At 35.1% G+C, this 26,885-nt stretch overlaps 1 protein-coding gene across 2 annotated transcripts in view; it reads left to right on the top strand.

Moving 5' to 3' along the window:
• Positions 1–26,885, top strand: part of Epc2 (enhancer of polycomb homolog 2) — a 98,652-nt gene that overhangs the window by 60,027 nt on the left and 11,740 nt on the right. Inside the window, exons 3-10 of one of the 2 annotated variants that reach the window (XM_027420463.2) lie at positions 1,465–1,610; positions 9,561–9,767; positions 15,688–15,836; positions 16,648–16,780; positions 18,703–18,894; positions 22,251–22,340; positions 23,699–23,844; positions 23,966–24,309. In XM_027420463.2, the coding sequence (XP_027276264.1) occupies positions 1,465–1,610; positions 9,561–9,767; positions 15,688–15,836; positions 16,648–16,780; positions 18,703–18,894; positions 22,251–22,340; positions 23,699–23,844; positions 23,966–24,309 (1,407 nt within the window). The remainder of the gene's footprint in view (positions 1–1,464; positions 1,611–9,560; positions 9,768–15,687; positions 15,837–16,647; positions 16,781–18,702; positions 18,895–22,250; positions 22,341–23,698; positions 23,845–23,965; positions 24,310–26,885) is intronic. The other variant, XM_027420464.2, reaches the window with a different exon arrangement.

Here is a 26,885-nt window from a genome sequence, read left to right as displayed (position 1 = left end):
GAGTTCAAATATTATCTGTAGTGGCTAGTTTTATTAAAGTTAATAAACACACACCTGTTTCTCTTGTCACTATTGGGAATTACCCTTAAGAATGTTATGCTTGAATCTGTGAATTGTACAAGTATGGAGGATAGTTACGTATGGGTCCACCTTCATATGCAGGCAGCATTAAATAACCAGCATACTGGTGACTGATTTTTCTTAAAGAAGTAGGTATTTTAAAATGTCCAACAGTGCATCTCAGACAGAAAATTGCTATTCCTTTTTCTATCCTTAAACTCCTGTCCTGATAGCCCCTCTTGAGCAGAAGTAGAAAATTACCAGCAGTTTCTTCTTTTTTCCTTCAAAAATACTCTTCGCTTAAAACATATGTACATATACCCACCCGTGTCCTTTCAACACCTTGGCTTTCTGCCCTCCTTTTCTGTAGCTTCACCGCATCGTGAGCTCACAGCTCATTGCCATCCTGGGCTTTGGTTTACATTCTGAGCATGTACACACCATCATTTCTCTTTTCATCTATAGACATCTTATTTTGCATTTTTTAATTCTCATGGTGTCACAACCAATCCTTTATGTATTTTTTCTATGAAAATTTAAGTTATTGAATTACCAAGTCAGAGAGCATGTATTTTAATTGATAAATACCAGCTTGCAATTTCCTCCTCACATTCCCAAATAGCTTAATATCAACTTTTAGATGTGTGTCTATGTCTGTGTCTGCCTAATTTGCATATGGAAAAAATCCATTGGTATTTATTCTCCACCAAAAATTCTTTGCCAATTTTTTTTAAGGTATTAGGGTTTTTTTTGTTACATTTCTGAAAAATCATAAGTGGTCCTTTATATGTTACTTTCTTCTTAGTTCTTTGTCTGTTGACTTACTGCTATAAAATTTTACATGTGGAAATTTTCAATTTTATATAGTCAAGTATTTTAAGTTAGTTTCTATGGTGTTTGAATTGAAAACTATCCATACATTTAAAAATATCCATACATTTTCCTCTTGCAATTTTTTCTTGCATTTAAGTGTATCTGGATTTTTTAAAAATATTATGAGGTATGTCATTTGTCAGCTTTACAGTAAGAGTAGGAATTAGCCTTAATTTGTTTTGTAACTAGCCTGCCATTCTAACACCATTAAAAATATTTTATTTTACATTTTATCTTCATTGATTTGCATTATATGTTGTATGCTAAGCTTAATTATGGATTTTTTAAAGTTCTTCCATAGTTCTTATGTTACCACACTAGCATGTGCATCTCTGTTATAACTATGGTTTTATATTTTGTCATATATTTGAGGTACTTTAAAAATACTTTCTCAGTTGATGTTTTTATTCGTCAAACTTTAAATCATGTGTAGAACAATATGCCTACCCTTGCACAGTCTCAAACTAAGTTTTGTGTGTATAACTTCATAATTTCAACTCAGTTTGAAGAATTATTCTTTTTTTTTCCTAGCTTTTAACCTAGACAACGAGCAACCAGATTATGATATGGATTCAGAAGATGAGACATTATTAAATAGACTTAACAGAAAGATGGAAATTAAGCCTTTGCAATTTGAAATTATGATTGACAGACTTGAAAAAGCCAGTTCTAACCAGGTACTGTACCATGTAAAAGTGTCTCTGTATAATTAAACCAGTTAACACCTTTGCTTCTCCTCATCTAACTATATTGTCTAAATGTGCTGCATTTTACTGCTTGTTGAATTTCTTTCTTTCTTTTTTTAAATCCTAGAATTTCTATATGAGCAATATACTTTTTCATTTTACTGAATAGGAGCATAGAGAATAAGTTGTGACTTTTCCCCAGATGGGTAGAATAGTGTTATAATGCCTTGATCCTTTGCATAGTTGGCTATGCTCTTGATATCTCAGTAACTAATTTTGTTTAGTTGGGTTTCTGAGATGATTATCTTAAATCTTGTTCAGTTACCCAAACTTATACAAGTTTCCATTATGTTTAATGAGTTTAAGTTTAATAACTTACATATTACTCAAAATGCTGAGTAATAGAAAATTATTCACGAAGTATTTGAGAATTTTCTTTAGTGAGCTGTTTCAAAATCTCACAAGAAATTTAAAATAATAACTGTCTTCCTAGAAAGAATTAAATGGCACATGTCAGGAGGCTTTAAGTGTCTTAACATGTGTAAGACCAGGTATCATTTCCCTTGCACAACAGAATTAAAGAGAGACATTTGCTTGTGTGATGGTGTATAATATAGGCATTATAATAATGAGTTTGAAAGTGACTAATGCCATTGGGCATTGTTTATTACATGATACTAAGTTTTGAAAACAGGATATAGAATTTAGTAAGAAAACTGAGGTTTAGGTAAAACATATTTGCACATTTACATTTAGAAAAAGAAGATACAACAAAATACCAACAATGATTGTATTTGGATGCTGAATTTATTGGGGATTTTTGTATTCTTTATACTATTTTTTGTCTTGCAAGCTTGCTATAATAAAAGATGTATTGTTGCATAACTAGATTTTTTAATAAACTATTTTAAAAATTACTTTTGGTGTACCTGTGTGGTATATTAATTTGCTAATTTATAAGGAAGTTAGGGATATAACAAAATTTCAAATAAACTATATAATAGATTCTTAATTTTTTTTCAACAATTTACCTATAAAAATTAATTCCTTTTACAACTTAAATTCTTTTAATCTCTAAAGAGGTGGTTTTCAACCTAAGGGTCATGACCTGTTTGGGAGTTGCATATCAGATGCCCTACGTATCAGATATTTACATTACAATTTATAACAGTAGGAAAATTACAGTTATAAAGCAGCTACAAGAATAATTTTATGGTTGGGGTCATCATAACATGAAGAACTGTATTACAGGGTCGAAGCATTGGGAAGGTTGAGAACCACTACTCTAAGGTATTACCAGATCTTCACAACATCTCAGAGCCTTTCCATTGGAAAATTATTTGCCTGTACTGTTAGCCAGTCTTACCCTTGTTTTGATTGAAATAATACCCAGTGTTCTATCAAAAGAAACATACTTGGAGGCTGGAGCAAAAACTCAATTGGTAAAGTGTTTACCAAGCGTGCTCAAGGTCTAGAATTTGATCCTTAGTACTGCCATATAACAAGGTGTGGTGGCATGTACCTGTAAACCTAGCTTTTCAGAGCTTGTCACAAGTATTACAGATTCTAGGATTGGCAGCATGACAAATTTAAGACTAGCCTGGGAAATAGGAGACCATGTTTTAAGAGGTGTTCACAGTTCGTGTTCAGTTGCCCTGAGTTTATATCAAATAGTTTCTGGGGTCCTTTTACATACAAATGTCCCAGCAAATCTAGTCTGGGCTAGTCTTTTGGAATTTATTCTATTTTCTGTAAGGGCTTAGAAATTCACTTCGTATGGCTGAGATAATAGCATCAAAAATCTTCTGTTCCCTGTTAAATGGCTTACTTTCTTGGTGTCTAGGCAAACAAATGAATGATAACATTGAATGAGACAGATGAACAGCCTCTACCTTTGTACAGCTTATTATTCAAGTAGGAACAGGATAAACAAAAAGGCACACACCTGGCAGTTGATGATGCACATGTGCTCATTGCCACCTTGTTTTCTCTTTGCGTAGGAATGAGATTCTAGGCCTTCAAATGAGTTGCCGGAAGACATGATAGCACTGAAGAAATAATGAGAGTTGTCATCAGATGACTGAGTTAAGATCCTGTTAGCAGAACTAAGGATTTACAGACCCCAAAAGGCTAGTTGTCCTCCTCCTAGCTCCCTGCTCCATTAATTCTTATTTTACCTTTTATGGGCTGGCATGGTTATCACAGGGCAGAGGATTGAGTTTGTAGTAAACTAGTATTTATTAGGTTAATACAGGAAAAACATAAAAGAGAGAGGCATAGTTTCTACTCCTGTCTGGAGATCACTGCAATAAAGTGATTTCTGAGACCTGATAACAAATGCTGTGTTCACCTATACTTTTTCCCTCTGTAGTGCTGGAGGTTGATCCCAGGGCCTTGTGTGTGCTAAGAAATTTCATTACTACTAAGCTCTTCTCTTTATCTTAAAACTGTCTCCAGTGTTGTTCTTAAAAAGCTTTATCCCTTCTGGTTTTATTTCTCTATCCTCAGCTCCTTGCTGCCCCTCAAGTCTATCTATATCTGCTAAGCTCTAGAACATTTCTAACATAGCAGAATTTTCAAATTCATGATTTTCAGATCCCTTATGCATTCTTTAGATCTCCTTTTCTTTCTAGATTAAGGGCATCATCTTTCATCCAGTTGACTATTGCTTATTAAAACCCCACAGTATTGGAAATGTAGACTTGGCCTTCTAGGCAAAGGGCACAGGGCATTGGGAGATCAGAGAGAAGTTGTATACATGAAATAGTCTAAACCCTAATGTGATGGTTTTTTTTTTACTAAATATTTCACAGTTGCTTAATGCCTATCATCATCAAAGCCTGAAAAAGTGGCCACACTAACTTCTATCCTGGTTCTTCCACTCAGCCAAAATCTATACTGAAGTTCCAGGATTTTTGTCAGTTCTATTTTTCTGGTGCTAGATTCCTGCCAGAATCTATGAGATTAAAAATACAAGGGAATCTAGAGCTGTGGCATCTTCCTGGGAAGATTCCTAGAGCATTCTGAATAGCTAAGTAGTTCTTTTTCAAGAAAAACATGCTGATAAAGGGCTATTTTGTTGTCTGGTCCTCTCTGCCTGTCAAAAGTAGTTTTTAAATAGGCACATTATATGCTGTGATAGTTTTAGTACATGTATGTTATCAAATCAATGAAAGACTAATTTAAAATTTTGTGAGTACAGAGTGTTGCTTGCATGTTTGTATGTGCACCATGTACATGTCTGGTGTCTGCAGACATAAGAGGGTGTTGGATCACCTGGAACTGGAGTTAGGGATGGTTGTGATCCACCATGACAGCATTGGGAAACAAACCGGTCCACAGGAGAGCAGCAGGTGGTGTTAACTGCAGAGCTATCGTCCCAGCCCCTAAGTAACTCAAATTTAGTTTTTATAGGTTCAATTACAGCTCAAAGTGTTGTTATACCCAGGTTTCTTTTAACTGTATCGCTGGAAACCAGTGTTGTTCACATTGCTGCAGAGGTTGGTTTTAGCAGTATTATCAGTATGTGGCTAGGAAAAATTTTTTTCTTATACGAAAACTATAGTGAAAGCTTTGAATGAAAGAATGGATTCACAGATAGTTCTGTAGTAGTTATCTCAAATAGGGAGATAAGTGGAATAGTGTGATTTGTTTGTGTATTTGTTTGACTAGCTGGTTTTTTGTTTTGAGAAAGGGTCTCATGTAGATCAGGCTAGCCTAGAGCTCTCCTAATCCTCATGCCTCTACCTCCTAACTGTTGAGATTACAGTGTTTGCCACTAGGCCTGGCAATCATATGAGTTTAGTGGATTAGTTTTGGTTCCCTATGAATAAGGACCATATAATGTTATTTAGCTGTGGCATTAGTAGGCTTAGAGTTGAAATTGAAGTATTCTTTTTTATTTGGACACATGTCCTTTGAAAAATAATACATGGATGATATGACAATGCTTTCTTGAGGATTCTGTCTCTGAGCTTTTGTGATTCTGCCAAATCTTCATTACTGTAGTTTGAAGACCTTTTCCATTTCCTGGGCCTTTGATAAAATTAATGCTTTTTCTCCAATTTAATACATGTAGAATACTCAGTGTGTTGCAGTGTATATTTCTGCTTAATTGAATGTGGATTTTTTTTCCCTCACATTGGTTTTCCATAATTGTGTGACACTGTGATTTTCAAGTTGTTTGATAAGTTGTTTGATAATGTTTTCCATAATTGTGTGACACTGTGATTTTCAAGTTGTTTGATAATGTTTGTTGTGTTGTCTACATAAAATCATGTCACTATTTCACTATGTCCGTTGTAAACCAACTGTTGTTATTCATTCTTGGAGAACATAAGGTGAAAAAGTACCATTTAACACTTTAATGTAGATGATTACAATTATTTGGAAATTAGCAGATTTGAAAGAAGAAAGGTAAGACAAAGATGGTCTGTAGCAGAGTCACCCTCACAGAAAAGAAATGCAAGCTCTCCCAGGTGAAGAGTATCTATACTCTGCCTATATCTGATTTCACCCATACTCTATTCTAAAGTTCCCAGATTCTCCTTCAGCTTTGTGTTTTTCTTGCTTTTATTTCCATTTTGTGAGTTTCTTTAGCTAAAGAACATAACTTAGTTTATTTTCCCTTTCTCCACAATCTGAGGTAATGATAAGCTAATATATCCCTTTTGCCTAATTGACTTCTGTAAATTAAAAAAAAACTTTTAATTTTTTTGTAATTCATTTGTTTATTCAAAATATATTGAAATTGCAAGGCCTTGGGTTTTTGTCTGTCAGCACACTCAATTGTCCTTGGTACCACAGAGTTTGTAGTGGTCTGGAAGGAAAGCACAATGGCAAGTAGTACCCTCCCTGTCTCTTGATGCCCAGACAGCCAAGAGCTGTCTCAGAAGTAACACATTTACTACAGATCTTTTCTCCAATCACAATTGGCTTCCACTGCTGTTTAGTAAATAAAATGCATTCTAAGGGGCAGAGTTTTTAAACAATTATTTAAAAGTGGTAACAAAAAAAAAAAGCCCAGCATAATCATGCCTACCTGTAATTGCAGCACAGGAGCTGAGGCAGAATGTAAACCAGGACTACACATAAACAAACCAGCAAATAAATGCCATGGGGTTTTGATTTTTGGTAAATACAGCTGACATTGGAAAAATGTCACAATGTTTAACTATAAATTGTATGTTAAATTATTAGTTATAATATAGGATATTTCAAAAGAAGAAAAAAAGACATTGCAAGCAGGAGCAAAGAGCACCAGAAAGGAGGGTAAACATAAGTCATTTAGTTCTCTGGCACATACAGGAGCATAGGAAGTAGTCACAGTGTGGTGTGGGATAAGAATCTCACTATTGGTCTGCTGACTGGAAAAGAGCTCTTGTTCTCCTCCTCACTCTACAATTAGACTAAGTTCTTGATTTAATTAGCAAAGATCACAAAATAGTCTCAGCAACATAATGATCAAATAGCTGACACAAATGCAGCTTTTTTCCTGGCCTCTAGCATATGAGAGCTGCCAAAGATGGTGTGATGTCAGTATGAGGTAGAATTTCAGGAAGTCTATTCTGGACTAATAGTGTTGGTCAGTAGATGAGTGCTCACCTATCCTGTCTTAGGGCCTGAGTTCAATCTACTACACTCTCCCAAGGGCACATGGATATGCAAAAAATGAAATCAGACAAAAAGTTCAGTTCTTGTTCTAGTCCTGTTCTTGTAGAATTTAGTAATCTATATTACCATTGCAAGAACTTTTAATAATTTGAAGCTATGTAAGATTGTGTTTAGAGGGTCAGGAAGATAAGATAGTTAGCAGGTAAAAACAACAACAATCCTGATGGCCTGAATTTAGTTCTCAGAACTCATACAAAAAGTTGGATTCAGTGGCTTAAATCTGTAATCCTAATACTCATAGGATGGCAGGTAGAGAGAGGAGAATCACTTAAAAGTTCACATGCTAGCTAACTTAGAATTCACAGTTCAGCAGCAGAAATAAGACCCTGCCTCAGCAAGGTAGAAGTCGAGAACTACTCCTGAAAATTGTCCTCTGCCTCCACACAGGAACTGTGGTGTGCACAGGCCTGCACTTATATATATTCAGAGGAGTTAAATAAGCAGCATAACTTTTAAAATAGCTTTAAGAAAAGATCATGGGAAAAAAATCATGGTTAGAAATACAAGTTCTTTTTTATACTCAACTGTCATGTGGACTAGAATACATGAGTTGAATTATCAGTATATTCTCTTCCTTGTATGAATTACGTACATAAAAGTAAACCCAATAACACTGTCCTGGCTCAAGATACTGTCATGTCTGTGACAAATGCTTTCCATCAGAGTTCTGACATAGGCATTAAAGGGTTTATTTCTCCTTTGTGAATTCAGCAAGCATAATGCTGATGTACCTCAAAATAAAATTTGCTTAATCATACACAATGCCTTATTCCTTGAGAAGATCAGACCAGTCAATTAGCATTTTGGCAGGATGTAATGAATGTGTCCGTTGCTTACAATGAACTCTAAATTAGAAAAAAAAGCATATCATTTTAAAACTGGGAAGCCTTGCTGAAGTGCTGCAATAAGGTTTTAATGGTTTGATTGAATGGAACTTGGTAGTGTTTACTATCATTTGTCATTTGAATACAGTGACATTGATGACCTACCGAAAGCCTAGTCTTCATTTGATCTTTTGACCATGTGTTTACAGTATTTGTTTTGTCTGTCCTAGCAACTTGATCATAATTAATTGTACAACTTCCAGTTGTAGCAATAGGAAGAGGGGTGTGCGTGTCAGTCAGGGCAGCCAAATTATAACAGATCATCAACTCAGAAAGTCACTACATAGATTTGGGGAGTCCAGTGATCAGTACATTCATTCTGTAAAGTTACATCAGCACAGGAACTCACTTAAGAAATTTGTTTATTGAGTCATGTCTTTTTCAGATGATTTTATATAACATATAAGTCAATGCATAATTTTAGTGAGAAATTTTTCTGCTTATTTCTGATTTCTAGAGAACATGTCTTAGGTTCTATCTCAACTTGTGACAAATGACTCTTCTCTAAAATGGCTTGGGTGGCATCACTGCAGCAAGGCTTCCTAGCCTTAAAATGCTATGATAGTTTTCTAATGTAGAGTTCATTGTAAGTAACAGACACCCCCATTTCATCCTGCTAAAGGTGACTGGTCTGATCTTCTCAAGCAGCAAGGCAGTGTATATGATTAAACAAATTTTTATACATTTTATTTTGCGGTACATCAGCATTACTTGACAGTATCTTGAACCAGGGGGTGTTGAGAACAAGAATTTCCTTGCATTTAGCCAGCTCAACTAGTGTGGTTACTTTTATATGTATTTCATACAAGGGATTCAAAATTGCATAATGTTGAAACCTGTCCTTTTATTTATCAATTTCAAAATAGTCATAGTGGGTTACAGTATATTTTAAAAGTGGATAAAAAGAAATTCGTATCTTCTAGTTTCTACTGAAAACGAAACAGATAGATGCTAATAAATTTGTAACTAGCCAACTTAAAATGGAGTAGAATCTTCTAATGCAGAAAGTTTGAAGGCTTGTAGGCATCTTCTACCCCAGAATTTACACAAGACATATCAATAGTGGTCTTTCCAAGTATCACTCGTCCAACTTCATTAAATGCTTTCTTCTTCAGTGACTCGCCTCCTTTTTAGTTGTAGTTCCTCACTGAACCCCATCTCCCCAGCCTCTTATCAAATATTTTAAATAGTAGTACCTCTCTTGGCAAAATACTGATTTTTTTTTAAAAATAACACCCCAACTTCTGAGTCTTTCTGTCTTCACCAGCCACACCACTATCTAAGTGTAATTATTTAAATGGATCACATTTTCTCCAGTTGCTGTAGTTTAACCTGATTTCTTTCTCATCATTGCCCTTGGTGACATCTTGTGCTTTCTGTTTAGCTTGTAACACTTCAAGAAGCAAAACTGCTGCTAAATGAAGACGATTACCTTATTAAAGCTGTATATGACTACTGGGTGAGAAAACGGAAAAACTGCAGGGGGCCATCCCTCATCCCCCAGATTAAGCAAGAGAAAAGAGATGGTTCTACCAACAATGATCCTTATGTTGCATTTCGAAGGAGAACAGAGAAAATGCAGACTCGAAAGGTAATGTCTGCATTGTATTTAATTGAATGTAGCTTGATTTGAGAAGCTAAGAATCTGAACAAGACTTTTCCTTCTTGGTTACTGAGGTGTTGTGAAATAGTATTCTTGTTCTTGCAAGTGAAAATGGTCTTGTTGCCTCTAAGTTTATGGTCTCGTAGGAAGTAAGGAAGAGTTCTTTTTCAAACCTGTTCTGGAAATCACCAAAAGTAATAATTGCATCTTTTTCTCACTTTCTTAATTGTCAGTTGTGTCAGATTTCAAGTTGACAGATATGTTTACATCTTCTGAATTCCGAAAGTATGAACCAGAATTTAAGAGAAATAAAATTCTGTACTGTGGAATGATATGACATAGGATAAAATGGAAGTATTGTTTCAGGGGATTGTTCACTGGCTTGCATTTGTCATAAGGAACAATGAATACTACATGTGGTATCATATTCTGTTAACCTCACAAGGAAACAGAACACTGGAGTTAAAAATTGAAGAATTATAATGTGGAATGCAGCATTTTCTGTGGATTCTTGTTTCTGCTAACATTGAAAGCTTATCTTTGTCAGCTGTTACATTAACAGCTGTGAAGTACAGCAGATGCAGGGATTTGTGTGTTTTAGGAAAAAACTCTCCTACTGGCTAATTTTTGTATGAGTCTTTATTATGAATGTGATTTTCCTAAACATAAAAGGATGGATTTCCTAAGAATATATGGCTGTCACTAGCACAGACCTATTTCTCAGTTTAGCACCCCAGTCTTAGCTGAGAAGAGCTAAGGATTTTGAAGTTGTAACATCTTAGTTAAAAAAGATTAAGATGAACTAAGTTTGTGAACACAGTAACTGTGGACTAGCTGTGAAGAAAGAGACAGCATTGGAAGTTCGAACTACCAGTTGCTGTTTAGAAGCAGTACCATCAGTTGGCTTACATTATAAACATGGCCATTAGTAATCTTTTCCGGAGGGAAAGTAGTATCGTGCTACTTTTAGTGAGCAGGTGTGAAATCCTTGAAATTGATGATTTATTTGCATATAAGTGATATTCTGGATGTAAAAGTAAACTTTATTCTTTTTTTAGCAATGGATTTCAAGAACTACTTACTAGTACTGTTTCTTAAATTAGGCATGTCACCACCCCACAATCACCAGTACCAATTTTCCCTGACGTTGCTTCTTGCCTTTTGTCTAGCTCATTATTTTCATTTTCCTCTCCAGGGTACTGCACTTTTCTTTTCAGTACTCTTTGTTTTTCATTCTTCTCTTCAATTGTAGATCAAATGGATTATCCCTGCCATGCACTGTGTGCTATTAACAAACATTTACTGTGTTTCAAAATTAGAAAGATGGGAAGGTGTTGGCACAATAGGTATAGAGGAGGAGGGCAGGATGGGGCATGCAGGGATAATACTGCTGGTAACAAGGCCCTGTTTCCTTTCTTTGCCTCATTAAACTTAAAAACACTTACAGCTTGTGCAGAGGCTACAAGGACTATTGTTTGCATGGTGATGTTTGCGTGGCAGTCTAGAATTTAACTGTAACTCACTGAACTAAAATTAAGGTGGACATTTAGGACATTTTTACACCAGATAATCTTATCTGAATGTACTGGTTAGAAAGTCCTAATCAGCACGTGTATTTAATATGCTAACTACATAGATGCAGTCTTATTTATTGCCTTTGCCATCTGTCTACCTCTGACTCAGAAAAATAGTGTGGGAAGGGAAGCTCCCGGGTTCTCAGTTCTGCCTGTGCACATCAGTCACCTGTGAATCATCTTTCATGACAAAAAGATCTGCAATTGACTCCAAATGACAGTACTTTGAAAATCACTTCTAGGGATTTGATGGTAGGTACAGAAGTATAATATATAGCTGCAATAAGAAGAAAAGAGTTAATCCTGAGGAGCTGGAGGCATGGAGCAGTTAGGAACACTGGCTTCTCTTAGAGAAGACCTAAGTTTGGATTACAGCTCACAACTTCTGTAATTTGAGCTCCAGAGTGACTCAACACCAGTGGCTTCTGTGGGCACCTGCACTCTTGTACACATAGCTGCATACACATATTATTAAGATAAAATTAAACATAAATGAAAAAGTTTTTAAAAATAAACATGAGTTGGCCCAGAGCAAACAGTTAAAAAAAATGATATTGTTAGAAACTAGAGAGTAAGGTGTAAAAAGTAGTTCTTAATTGGTCTAAATAATAAAAACCCAGAGTCAGATATAGAGGAAAATGCTGAGAGATCAGAGAGAAGAAAGAGCAAGCCAAAGCCACCTTTACCTCTCTTAGCCTCTCAGTGAACAAGAGAGTGGGTTTCTGTTTCTTCCCCCTTATATCCTCTCTCTGCCCAGCCATCTTACTTCCTGTCTGTACAGATCTCCAGACCTCTATGGTTAGCTAGTGACAAATTCCATCCTCTGATCTTCAGACAGGCTTTATTTGTACAAGCAAGATATCACCACAGTAAGGCCATTAGAAGAGAATAGAAACAGTATTAGTGTGAACTTGTTGTTTTTGATGTTGATGAAGTATAAAGATAAGCCTAGGAGGATTCTGCTATGCAAGAAGATAACAAGTTGGAGCCATAGTAGGTAGGGCACAGGAGCCAACCTGAAGGGAACTGGGGAAGTTTAAGCATCAAAGTAATCAGTAATGAATCATAACTCATAGAATAGGCCATGAGCCCATACTTAGATAAATGTGAGGTTGAGACAGAGAATGAGACCACATAAATGTTTTTTAATTCAATACTTAAAAGTGAAGGGTTTCATATGTCTTCATGCTGTCCTTCTCCATGCCAAACACTGTTCTCTACCTGCTGTAGCCTTCTTAACATCTGCAAATAGTCTTTGTCTTAGGGTTACTATTGCATGGTGAAGAGACACCATGACAACGGCAACTCTTATAAAGAAAACATTTGATTGATGGGGCTGGCTTGCAGTTTCAGAGGTTTAGTCCATTATCATCATGGTGGGGAGCATGGCAGTGTGCAGGCAGACATGGTACCAGAGGAGTTGAGAGTCCTACTACATCTTGCAGGCAACAGGAAGTCAACTAACAGTCACACTGAGGGAAGCTTGAGCAAAAGAGACCTCAAAGTCTTACACACACACACACACACACACACACACACACACACACACACACACCGTGACACACTTCTTCCAACAAGGCCACACCTTCTAATAGTGCCACTCCTTTGCAGATCACCACAGTCTTCTCTTATGCTCCATATCATGTATTAATACTCCCCTCTGGAGCTGGAGAGATGGCTCAGAGGTTAAGAGCACCAACTGCTCTTCCAGAGGTCCTGAGTTCAATTCCCAGCAACCACATGGTGGCTTACAACCATCCGTAATGAGACCTGGTGCCTTCTTCTGGTGTGCAGATATATATAGAAGCAGAATGTTGTATACATAATAAATAAATAAAATCTTTAAAAAAATACTCCCCTCTAAGATCTATTCATCCTCTTTCTATTTTCATAACCACACATATACATATCTGTGCACATACAAATTTAAATTGAGATTCTATAAATGGGGGAAAATGTAGTATTTGTCTTTCTGAGTCTTGGCTTAGTTTGTATAACATAATGATCTCCAATTATCCATTTAAAATAAATTTCATTTTTCTAGCTGAAAGAATTTCCACTATGTATTTGTACTTTTTCTTTATCCATTCATTACATCTTTTTCTTTAGATGTCAAAACTTAAAAAAAATCAACAAAAACAGTTTAAACCACCATTTGGCAACCAACAATGCTAATAATTATCTCAGGTGAAAGAACCATTAAACTAATGAGGGATATTTTAATGACAAACAATGCTCATATAATTATACAGCATGCTAGGTTAATTTAAAAGGGAAAATATTTTAGTAGGTAAACCCAATAGACACCATCTTAATTAAGTAATCAGCAGTGATAGGACAAATTGTGTTTTCTAACTCTTGATAGGGTGTGAGTGTCATTTCTGTGGTAGTTGTGTCAAAAACATACAACCTAAATATAATCATGGGAAAACATTGAAACTCAAATTGAAGAATACACTACAAAAATAAATACTCCTCATTTAAAAAATGGAATCATGATGAACACAGAAAAATAGAACTTTTCCAAATAATGGAGTGTTAGAAAATAACAACTAGAAACAGTGTTTAATCCTGAGTCAGACTTGCAAAATAATTAATTTTGAGATTAAAAATACTGTCTCACCAATATTCTATTGATCTTAGTTTCCAGATTTTGATCACTGTGCTATAATTGTGTGAAAGCATCATTGTCTTTGTAAAACCAGATTAGAATATTTAGGGACATTTGTTCATCTCAAATTTGGAAAATACTACCAAATTTGTATATTTGTGTATATTTATATACCTAACTAGAGACAAAAAGCTAGTTAAACTTCAAACCTTTGGGAGATCTGGTTAGATCTATGGAAAGCATTTTTGCTATTTTTTGGTAACTTTGTCTGAAATTATTTCAAAATAAGTCATGTTTTGAAGAGTAGAGCAGACACAAAATATAGATGTAGCTTCATGAATAGTCATCTTTTGATTCTTTGTGTCATATATATGTATCTGGGAAGCACATATAGTATTAGCAGAATAGAAAGCATTTTAATGTTTGCTGTTGATCATGTTGATTTTTTTTTCAGTTACAAGTTATTGTTTCCTGTCTACCCTCCAAAATTGCTTTTAACTGTACTCCACCTACTATCTTTTGTCACAGAGTGCTAATGCAGTGAAGGGGGGATAAAGGTGAATTTTCTTCTGGCAAAATAAGATAATATCTTAGCATTTAGAAATACTCCATATGCAGTAACATAAAGGATTATGATTAACACTATTTCCAAGTGGATAAAAGGAAAAATAAAACTCAAGGCTTTTATATTTTCATTCGTAATCTATTATGAAACCTTAGACATACTTCAGATTCTTTCTGATATTACATTCAATTGTTAATTCAAGAATGAAAAGATGGTTTAAGTGTAGGTCAATCTGACAGTTGAGAAGTACTAAAGTTCTGTGTTTAAATGTGACTCTGTATAAACACTGGGGACATTTGACTTAAAGCACACGTCATTGGTGATTTTATATTCTGATGAATGCTGCTTATTACAACAGAGTCATCTTTTATTTGAAGTTATGTTTTATGCTTACAAGTAAGAAGTTAGCAATAATCTGAAGTCTAAAGATTTTGCTAGATCTCTTTCTCCCCCTACAATGAGGTCTATGTTGAAGCATGAGAATCCCATTTCTTGAAATACTCAATATTCTGTTTTCAGTTTTCTGAGTTGCCAGAAGTGAAGTTTTGTTATTGTTCTTGATTATATGTATTGCTGGGAGCTTTTAGCTCTCACCTGCAGATTTGGATGGACATGGCTAGACACTCTTGTGGTCTATTTTTTCCATTCCTTGATCTTGGTAGAGGTGTTTTTTATCATTGGGTAGCACATTACTGCAGAAGGAGGACTTTATAATTTTCATATACTAGGTTTTGTGTCAGGTGGATTTTTTTTCTTTTTTTTTTCTTTTTTTTTTTTTTTTTTTTTTTTGGTTTTTGGGACAGGGTTTCTCTGTGTAGCTTTGGAGCCGATCCTGGCACTTGCTCTGGAGACCAGGCTGGCCTCCAATTCACAGAGATCCGCCTGCCTCTGCCTCCCGAGTGCTGGGATTAAAGGCATGTGCCACCAACGCCCGGCAGGTGGATTTTTTTCTACATTGAAATTATTCTTTCTGTACCATTAGTTATCAAAAATTAAGTTAAACAGATGAATTCTTGTGGAATTGCTATCTGGATATTTGCTCATTTCTTTTAATAATTTAAAACTTATAGGATAATTGAGATTTAGTAAGAGGTTGTTAAATGAAACTGGAAACATGAATAATTTCATTATTCTCTAAAATTGTTATTATTTCAAAAGAACCGTAAGAATGATGAAGCCTCTTATGAAAAGATGTTGAAGCTGAGACGGGAGTTCAGTAGAGCCATAACAATTTTGGAAATGATTAAGAGAAGAGAGAAAACCAAACGGGAATTATTGCACTTAACCCTGGAAGTCGTGGAGAAAAGGTAACATTGTGACTGTCCATACTAGGGCTATGTTAGCCAGGCTTTGTGACCATAGATAGAGATTATGTAATAAAATTTCATTTCTACCTTATAAATTTTGTCGTTGCTAGTTAATTTTAAAATTAGATTGTTTTGGTTTAGAATTTATTTGGGGAGATTGGAGTGTAGAGAATTGATCTTTTTAGATATTGGCAGAATCATTGTACTTGTACTTTGTACTTTTCTTAAAATCTAGGAATTATCTTGCCCATTTCTCTGTATGTTAGTTTTTGTTAAATGAATGGTTAAAAGGCAAAATTTCCTGTTTCTATTCCTCAGAATTATGATCTATGAGTATTTTCCTGCATAATTAAATAGACTGAAGTTCCATTAGGTTTTAGGGAATTTTGTGTGATTGCTGAAGTAAACATTCTAAGCAATATTCCCAGTGCTTGATAAAATACTTGAGAAATTTGTGTGTTATATGCCTTAGGCATTTTTAAAGTTCTTGATCATTGTGTTTTTATCAGAATCTCAAATATGAACTTGGATTTTGTAACTTTTTTTGTTTTTTAACAGTAATCTGCTATCCTAAAGCTAGGCTTGGTGATACATGCCTATAATTTCAGCAGTTGAGGTTGCACAGGGAGATCAGGAGTTGAAGCAAGTTTGAGGCCACCTGGACACTTGAGGCTGTCTCATCCCTTCCCAACTGTCAAAATTGATAGTTCTATTTTGCTCATTCAATTACTTAAAATGTCATAGATTTGAATATATTTTTCTTTATCATTAAACTCTGTTTTGTTTTCTTATACTTCATTTTCTTTTCAAGATATCATCTGGGAGACTATGGGGGTGAAATCCTTAATGAAGTGAAAGTTAATAGATCAGAAAAAGAGTTATATGCCACACCAGCAACTCTTCATAATGGAAACCATCACAAAGTTCAAGAATGTAAAACTAAGGTAAATAATTCTTTGGAGTGAATCATGGGTGGTAATATTGATCACATAATACGGTGGTAAAGGAAGAAAGTAAATAGCATGTTTTTTTTTTTAATTATTATTATGCCACCACTTTGATAGGTGTTTGTATACACAGTGACCCATTAGTCCCCTCAAAAACTACCTCTGTGACTTCTAGATCATAGCTAGTGAGTGTCACTTACAGTTTGAGTTCATGTCTGCCAAAGTGCATTGTTTTGATGTTCTGTCTGCTTCTCTAGAGAACAGGGTCATTGCCAGAACCAGCAATTGCCAATAACATGCCTTGATTGACTTTAGAAAGTCCTCTACATTCTGGACTATGGTGTAGTCAAAAGAGCTGTCCTTGGTTTTTATTTAGTGCTTATTTGCTGTATTAAAGTATTAATTTGGATATGCAAAAATTCATAGAGCCTTTAATATTAAGAAGTTTAGATTTGAATAAGCATTGACCTGAAGCATCTAAACAGTAAGTAGAGGCTTACTCTGCAGTAAGATTTTATAAGTGACTTGGGGTGTTTGTGGAAAATTCATCTTTTAAAAATGTCATTGTTTTTCATGGGATCGTATTAAACACCAAGGAAGAATGTGGAGCAGTATGACTCCTCCTCATTCAAATCATGTCAGTTCAACCAGCAGGTTCTTATTAATCACAGGCATCTAGCCCACCCACCTGATTCCCTTTGAATCACATTCACAAAGATAGCAAAAAAAAAGTTATCAGCACAACAAATGTCACTTTGAAAACTACTTTTTAATCTACTTTGTATCAGTCAGAGCTTTTCCTAAGAATATGATTACTAGGCATTACAGTATAAAATTTTAACCCATAATTATTGACAGAATTACATTGAATCTTACTAAGTTTTGTCTAAGTAAATAACAATGGCCTACTATTTTTAGAGACACAGTGTAACACATTGTTGTCTTACCCTGCACACAGTTACTATATTTAATTTTCTTTCATCCCACCTTAAAACATGGAAAATTGCTGAGAAATTTTCCTTTTGATCTAATAGTCTGTACCCAATTATCCATCTCTGCCAAGAAGCTTGTATTTCACTAACTATGATCTGACCCTCAAACAGCATTTCTGTTATGTGCACTGTTTCTCATTCTAAGGTAATCTAATATCTTGGCTACATGATTCAATATATAATTTCCTTAATAATTTTATACCTTTAAAGTTTTTACTTTGTTGTCAGAACAGTCATTTCCAGCATTTTTTAAAGTGGCAGTTAACCTTTTATCAAAAGCAGTACCAACCAGTATATAAAGCAGAGCCAGGTCTCTGCTTTGTGAAAAGGAGGAAGGCCCAACCCCTTAGTCAGCCCCTTGCCAGATGGACTCCACAGAACCCTGGGGTACTTGAGGGCCATTTGATTATTGTTCAGTCAAGGCAATAATTATATGTTGTAAAAAATGAAAGTGTTTGCCTAGCTCATAAGCTTATTTTTCTCAAAAGATTACCACCTGTAGACTTTTTTTAAAAAAAAAATTAGAAATAAGTGTAGAACTAAATTAATAAGTTTGTGATCTAATTCAGTTATTTTTTAAAATAAAGTAATGAATTTTGTTCACCAACACAGTGGATTTAACTAAGAATTAAATTTAAATACTTTTAAACACTGAGTGGTATGATAGTAGAACAGTCTAAAAATTAGTTTAACTATTCATAAAAATCAAACTTAAACACCAGAATTATTTTTCATTATAAATTTCAGAAAGTAAATCTAAATCATGTTTCAGTTTATGACCATAATAAAGTTTTCATACTTAAAACAATAATTAAAATTAACTCCTAAAGAAAAGTGTATGTTTTTCAAAGAGCAGCATAGTTTTTTCATGATTTCTAAAATGATTTTCATTTCTTCCTTTTGGGGGAAAATCCGACACGTAAACAGCACCCTCATCATTTGTCTTTGAAAGAAGAGGCTTCTGACGTGGTTCGTCAAAAGAAGAAGTACCCAAAGAAGCCTAAGGCAGAGGCTGTGATAGCTCCTCCGCAGCCCACTCCTGAGACATTGCCTGTGATCAATAAGAGTGACATTAAGCAATATGACTTTCAGAGCTCAGATGAAGATGAATTTCCACAGGTGCTTGTTTGAAACTGTTTTAAACACATGTCCTCCTACTCTTTTATTTGCTGTATTTTTCAACGTAATTGGCATCTTAGTCTTGCTTCTGCTTTGCTCACATAGTGTTATAAAACATTTTCTACATATTTCATAAGTATACATGTATACACACATATGTTGCCATTCACAGTATTTACTGTTGTTTTCTGTCAGCTGTAAAGATGTATTCGGTGGGACATTTAGATAGCTTCAGTTTTTCCCTTTTGTAAAAACAAGCATCTTTGTTGTCTTCCTGTTTGTAAAGTAGCCTTTTAGAAATAGCATTACAGAGTTCAAGATGTCAGTATTTGAAAACATTTAAATGTGAGTACAAATACCAGCAGTTTGCTTTCTGTAATATTCTACCAACATAAAACGTAAATTTATTTGTTAGGTAAAAGCCATTTTATTTTAAAGAAGATTTATAAGAACTAATTGAAGTTTTAACTTGTGAAAAATTCCTTCAAAAATTCAACAGTTTCATAGCAAAGTATTTAGTATTAAATTTTTTAATTTCATTTCATCAATGGTATTTTTAAAACAAGGCTTTTATTTTATATATTAAAGGGTCAAGTTATTTTTCAAAATAACCTGGTTGACAATAACCTATTCTTTTTTCTATATGATCTAAAACATCCAAAAGAAAAATATTGTAACAGCTTTTGAATCTACTATCAGATGTGTTATATTTTAATATTTTTATTTACTTAAAAGCAATTTTCTTTTAAAAGCTAGCATCCAAAAAGCAGCTTTAAGAGCAAGACTGCTTGTAAAGCCTTTTATTTTTGCAGCCATTTAAAATCCAGTTCATAAAAATGTGCCTCCTGTGGCTACATTGTGTTTTTACCCTGTTACTGACTTGGTTTTTCTCCTCCAAATAATCTGACATTCATATGTATTAATAAGTGAACAAAATATGCTTTATTTTATATGTTCTTGAGAACCACTTAATGAAAGGCGTCATTACATTTGTCAGAAGAATTTTCCAGTTAGTCTGGGATGGACTATTTTGAAGAAATGAGAAATATAACAAATAGTGGACCTATCAAATTCTTCCAAGTGGAGGAAATAGAAATACTGCAAGCTAGAGATTCAACATTGTGAGAGGGAAATGTAGCAGTTTTGCATTGCTGGAGTCAAACAGAAGAGAGAGGAAAAGATGGAAGGGATAATGTATGACTAGTAGGCAAATGGGAAATTATTAAAAGCTCAGAAAATGACACAGTTAAATAAATGAACGTAAAATTTGCAGAGTAGTTTCCTGTCAGAATTAGTAAGAACCTAGAAAGTCTCGCATATGCTCCATGTTCTATAAAAAGGATGTATGAGATACTATAACCATAAGGAAGCTGTTTTTCTGATTGCTATTCCATCCACTGCCTTAGATAAGCACCCACTCAGCATAATTTGTCATACATTCCGTGTGTATTAAGGAATCTTTATTCCAGCTCAGATTTTTATATTTATTCTCATAATCCCTAACCTCCATCCTCACATTAAAATCTCATATTACAACTTTTAAGAGTTTACTGGAACCTTTTACTAAGTCTTAGTCAACTTTCATTCATTTTTATGGTATTTTCACATTACTGAGGACTGGTTGCTTATACCTTGGTATCACTAAATAATGTGGCTATTTAGACTATAGCTCTTCTAAATTCTCCCAGGGGTGGATTTCAGGACACATAGGGGAAAATAGCATGTTGTCCACTAGACAAGGAGCAAGGGAATAAATAACCTTAAGAAAGCATTGTAGCCAGACTGACTAACAGATTGTGGTTGTGCTCTGAGTTCCGGTTCTTCTGTCATCACTCTATGTTGCTACCTTTCTGTGCATGCTGGAGTCCATCCCTAGGGAGAGAAAGTTGGGAAGGGGTGAAATGCTTCATGCCAAGAATTGTCAGACACTTTGTATCTCTTCCTTATCTGTTTTAGAAGAGGTAGATACTTGCAGAGGAACCAAAAATGTAAAAATTAAGATTTCTTTATAGTTTTGAGTTTGGGAGTTGGTACCTTGGGAAATGGAATTAACCCCAGCTTGCTGTGCCTTTCTCCTCCATGAGTATTGAATGGATGTTGGAACCTCAAACAAATGTCCTTTTCCCAAGGTGATCCAGCTCTATGGTAATCACTATAGTTTGGAATTAATGTGGAGGGGAAAATTTTCCTCTCTAGAAAGGAATTAGGGATTTGTGAGGTTCAAAACCGTACCGAGTAAATACGATCATTTGTGAGAAAAAGATGCACTGCAAAGTAGACTTGTAAGGCACCTAAAACTTAAGTACTAAGGTTTTTATGGTGTTTAATCATTAGAGTGAACATTTATATTCACTGTTTCTCTGATGTATCAGTATATTTTACATATCACTTAACCTGTCTTTATGACATAAATTGTGTTCTTCTAGTGGGTCAGTCCTGCACTAGGGGTTCCCTCAGATGATATAAGGATATTTGGCTGGTAGCATCTGGTCCTGGCAAAGTCCTTCTTAATGTAGCAACTCAAGTCTTTATACTTTTGCTCCACTGTTGTCTTAAACTATCTCTCAGCAACTAATCTGTTTATATACTTTAGCAAATTTCTGTCTTCTGATTTTGTTTCTGACATGCTATGTTTAAGCAGGGATTTCAGGGGCTAGAGAGATTGTTCAATGATTGAGATCACTTGCTGCTCTTAAAGAGGACCTGGGTTTGCTTCTAGTACCTACATGGCACCTCGAAGCTGTTGTGGCTCTGGTTCCCAAGAATCTAATGGCCTCTCTTCCTAGCATTTGGCTTTATTATAAACAGAAGTTTCCAAAATAAAAATACAACTACCTATAGGTGAAACATGGCTGTCAACAAGTATTTATGACTGCACAATTTATGACTTTATATAAATGGGATATATAAACACTGTACTAGGCCGGGCATTGGTGGCGCACACCTTTAATCCCGGCACTCAGGAGGCAGAGGCAGGCAGATCTCTGTGAGTTTGAGGCCAGCCTGGTCTACAGAGCAAGTGCCAGGATAGGCTCCAAAGCTACACAGAGAAACCCTGTCTTGAAAAACTAATAATAATAATAATAATAATAATAATAATAATAATAATAATCACTGTACTAATTCTAATTCTTAAGTCTAACCTTTATGTTCAGAAACAAGAAAACAATACTGTGTGTACTTAGATGCAAGAGTGAATCTTAAAAATACAGGTTTATAGCTACAGAAAATATTTACCAGTTATTAAATGTTCGGGGCAAATAGGCACGTATTTTGTGAACTGATTTTATTTTCGATCATTATGTACATTGATTTGTTAACTTGGTAACTGCTAAATGGAACGCCTGTTTTATCAGGTACCATCTCCAGCATCAGAACCTGAAGAAGAAAATGATCCTGATGGTCCCTGTGCTTTCAGAAGGCGGGCAGGATGCCAGTATTATGCTGTAAGAACTTTGTTTTTTGTGATATTTTTGTGAGCTGGAATTAACAGATCATTCATGTCAAGGTAACTTAGGTTGAGTCTAAAAGTGGGAAGTCCATCAGTATTTTTTTTTATTTAATGCCTCCTGTAGTGTGTGAATACCAATAAAAGTATTTAAAAGATGCCAACTTCTTTCAGACGATACCAGAATCCTTTACTTGGAAATAGACAGCTCATGTTTTGAAACTTACTTCATTTGGAGCTTTAATTAGAGCTTTAGCAATTGTGAAATTTAATTGTACATGTCTAAGTTAGCTTCTGCACTTTTGGTGGCTTCTGGGTTTGCACTAAAATTGTGTGTGTGTGTTTGTGTGTGTGTGTGTTATGGATAAAATATATACCCAGTAAGTATATTTTTTAAACTTTCATGCCAGTATTGTCCAATAATTGTTTCTATAAGTTTCAGACACATTTAGAAATAAATCCCTTTGTGGCCAAGACGAATGCACTTGGGAGGTAGTGGCAGGTGGATCCCTGTGAGTTCAAGGCCAGCCAGGTTTACAGAGCTAGTTCCAGGACAGCCAGGGCTACTACACAAAGAAACCCTGTCTCGAAAAACCAAAACAGGAGAAAAAAAAAAAGAAAGGAAGGAAGGATTTTGGATGCAGTGTTAAGAAAATGACCTTGATTTTCCAAGGCTAAAGTTTTCTATCAAGTGTATAACTATCAAGTGTATAACTGTAGAGTGGCGAAAGTGGTTTTACCCTTTTAACGTGGTTATAGAAACCATGTGATTGCATTATGGTGTTCACAGATAGACAGCTTTTATGAGAGTAGACAATGTAGGGGGGATTTGTTTTCGAGTTAGGCTGATAAAAGATGGTAAGACTACTATAGAAGGGAGACAAAGTGGTGAGACAGAAAAACAGGATGATACATATAATGTAAAGGCCAAGAAATAGGTTCTACATGCCTTAAAAGTAAAGAGAAAGCTTACAATTAACCTGTGCATACACTTCAACTTTTAGTTGTCTCTAGCAAACCCCCTTGAAAAAATCCACTCCAGTTTATCGCATAGAAAAATTATTAATTAATAATTTTCTTTCATTCCCTATGTATAAATAAATACTAAATCATTCTTCTTAGGTTTTTAAATTATATACTTAATTTAGCTTGTGTAGGTAATTTGAATAGGAAACTTTTGACTTAATTTTATAAATTTTAACTTTAAAACATTTAAGCCCCAATCTTACAGTTTCTCATTTAAATTGTAATTTGTGTCCTAATACTACCTTTAGTCATTTTATTTTAATCATGATTTAACTTTTCTTCCTTTCATAATTACTGTATAAGTTATTTTTCTTTTCTCTCTCCTTGCAGCCTCGTTTGGACCAAGCTAACCATACGTGTGAAAATTTAGAGTTGGCAGACCTGGATAAGTTGAGGTATAAGCATTGTCTTACAACACTTACAGTTCCAAGAAGATGTATAGGATTTGCACGAAGGCGAATTGGCAGAGGTGGAAGGTAAGCTACCTTGACCTTGTTTTCATTTTCTAGCTGAAAGTGAAATGATAGAGAAACAGTTATGCATTTTATATATGATATATGATATACACATGCACATGTATGTCTTATTGCTTTACAGGGTCATAATGGACCGACTATCTACAGAACATGACCCAGTTCTGAAACAGATAGACCCTGAGATGCTGAATGGTTCTTCAAGCTCTTCCCAAACTATAGACTTTTCTTCTTATTTCTCTCGGACCAATGCTTCCAGTAAACCTTGTGAAAATAGACTGTCCCTTTCTGAAATATTAAGCAATATCAGATCATGTCGACTACAGTGTTTCCAGCCAAGGCTACTAAATGTACAGGACATTGATAATGAAGAATGTACCTCAAGAAAACCAGGGCAGACTGTGAGCAGTAAAAGAGTTTCTGCACCATCTGTAGCTTTATTGAACACCAGCAAGAATGGCATATCAGGTAAGCATCTAAAGGTCTGCCACAAGTCTCTGTTGCCACTTTTCTCTTTCATGTCCATTATGTGATAAATTAACTCATAATAAATATTGGAGACTTATTTTCCTACCTCTACTTGGGAATTTTTTTTTTTTCAGCATGAGAAACATAACCGTACTAAATGACTTGAATTTGGCTTGTCAATGTCTGGTATGGCGAATGTGTGGGCTGCACACAGTATTCCCTGAGAGCTTACTGCTTAATTAGCTATCTCCTGATAATCATTGTACAATGCTATCTACCTATGTTTAAAAAAAAATGTTTACTAACTTGGATGGAATGTAAGCATTGCTCCTTGAGAAATCTATTGAAAGCCTTTCTGGAAAAATGATTTTTTTTTTTTAAAGGAGGCTCACTGAATAGTGTTTTTTGTCTATAGTCTACATTTTTAACTGAGATCAGAAAAATCTTTTCATTTTAAGAGATACTGTGTTAGATGTGATGATGTGTGTTTATAATCTCAAAATTTGGAAGGTAGAAGCAAGGAAGATCAGGAGTTCAAGGTCATCCTTGACTACATTGCTAGTTTGAGGCCCTGCCTCAAAAAAAAAAAAAAAATTGTATATACATACACACGCAGGATATGAGATTGTGCTCAGATTAATTTAGTGTATTTATGATGTATACATTGTAAATAATTCCAATATCTAGGCATATAATTTTGATTTATTGTATTCATTGGGTAATCTTATGTTACAAGTATATATAATTTATAAATATGTTTATAATGTATACACTGCATTTATGCATGGTATCCAGTGAAAATGTATGATTTAATACTGTTAAGTAGTAGCCTTTCTTATAAAATGTGTTATTTCATTTTTAAAACAATTTATTCTTTAACAATTTTATACACATAAATAGTTTAATCTGATACACATAAATAGTATAATCTGATGAAATTCTGGTGAATTTCTCCCCTCTTTCTTGTTCTCTTCCCAGCCTTATTAAAGCCTGTCTTCCACCCATCAAGTACCTACCCCACTTTCCTGTCCTTTTGTTTTGTTGTGCCTTTGTTTGGGGACTCACTGGATTTAATCATGGTCCCTACTGTGGGCATGGGAGTGAATCTATTCCCTGGAGTATGAATAACTCACTAGTAGCTGCATCACTGAAGGCAACTGACATCCTCTCTTCCAGCAGCCCTGGATGGCCATGAGCTCCCAGTGGGTGCTGTAGGGCCCCGTGAGATCCTCCCTCTCTGTGATAATTTGTTTTCTGGTTCATTCTTGTATATGCCCCATACAGTTATCCACAGCTGTTTTGACTTCCTGAATGCCATGATCACAGTGTTTTAAGCATAAGATAGTATTTCACAGCCTTCCTCCCTGTTATTCATCTCTTAATTCTTTCTACCCCCTTCCCTCGGTGTTCCCTGAACCTTGAATGGGGTGGTTTGCAAGACTGGTTTAAAGCTGAGTGCTCAACCGTCAATTGTTCTTTACTTCTTGACCAGCTCCATCACCCTCCCTCCAGCTAAAATAATCTTTCTTAATTTAGAAACTAAACAGAATTGAGAAAGGAAAGACAAGATGTATTGAACATAACAAGTGAATAAGCAGAAAGATTATTTCATATAAATTATTTACATTCTGTTTTATATACAAAGCATTATGTTGTTTAATGATTGAAAAGTAAGGAATAAAACAGTGTCTTCAAGGAGCTCATAGCACATGGCAATATTATGTTCTTTATATAAGCAGAGGATACTAGTTTATAGTCATTTGAAACTGGTACTTGTCAGTAAGGTGTTTGTGCTGTACTTGGGCACATGTCTGCTCCAACACTTGACAGAAGCAGGAGATCACTGGTTCTAGATCACCCTCCACTGCATAGTGAGTTCTGGACCATCCTGGGTTACATGAATCCCTGCCTTGAAAGGGGGAGGGGATAATTATTCTAGCCTTGTATCTTGATTACTATTTGTTGTTTTCATCTAAAGAATTGAAGTGATATTAAGGAGTACTCTAGGAAGTTCTGGATAAACAACATCAGTTTATTTGAAACACAAAACATCTTAGCAAACTAAGCTTGGAATAAAGTGGGAGGGGTGTAATTTCAAAAGCCTGTTTGTATTGTAGAATTAGATTTTGTTTGATTTTAGGTTTAGGATTTGGTTTTGATCAGTGATTTTGTTATTATTGTTTTTGGTTTTTTTGTTTTGTTTTGTTTTGTTTTTGTTTTTGTTTTTGACAAGGTTCTCTGTATTGCTTTGGAGCCTGTCCTGGAACTCGCTCTGTAGACCAGGCTGGCCTCAAACTCACAGAGATCCACCTGCCTCTGCCTCCCAAGTGCTAAGATTAAAGGCATGTGCCACCAATGCCCAGCTTTATCAGTGATTCTTAACCAGAAGTGGCATCATGGATGAGAGTTTATAGTGCCCCTATTTAATATATACACAAAAGACCACTTGCTCATTGAAGTGTGCAGAACACTTAGTTGGCAGTACTATCTCAAGAATAATTGTTCCCTTTGCAGCCTTAGCTAATCTTGCTGCTTTTGCAGGATCATAGCCAGTTACCACCACACTCAATGCCAAA

This window comes from Cricetulus griseus, chromosome 6 (genome assembly GCF_003668045.3).
Source record: "Cricetulus griseus strain 17A/GY chromosome 6, alternate assembly CriGri-PICRH-1.0, whole genome shotgun sequence".
NCBI classification, from domain to species: domain Eukaryota; kingdom Metazoa; phylum Chordata; class Mammalia; order Rodentia; family Cricetidae; genus Cricetulus; species Cricetulus griseus.
This window is presented reverse-complemented; position numbering and strand designations above follow the sequence as displayed.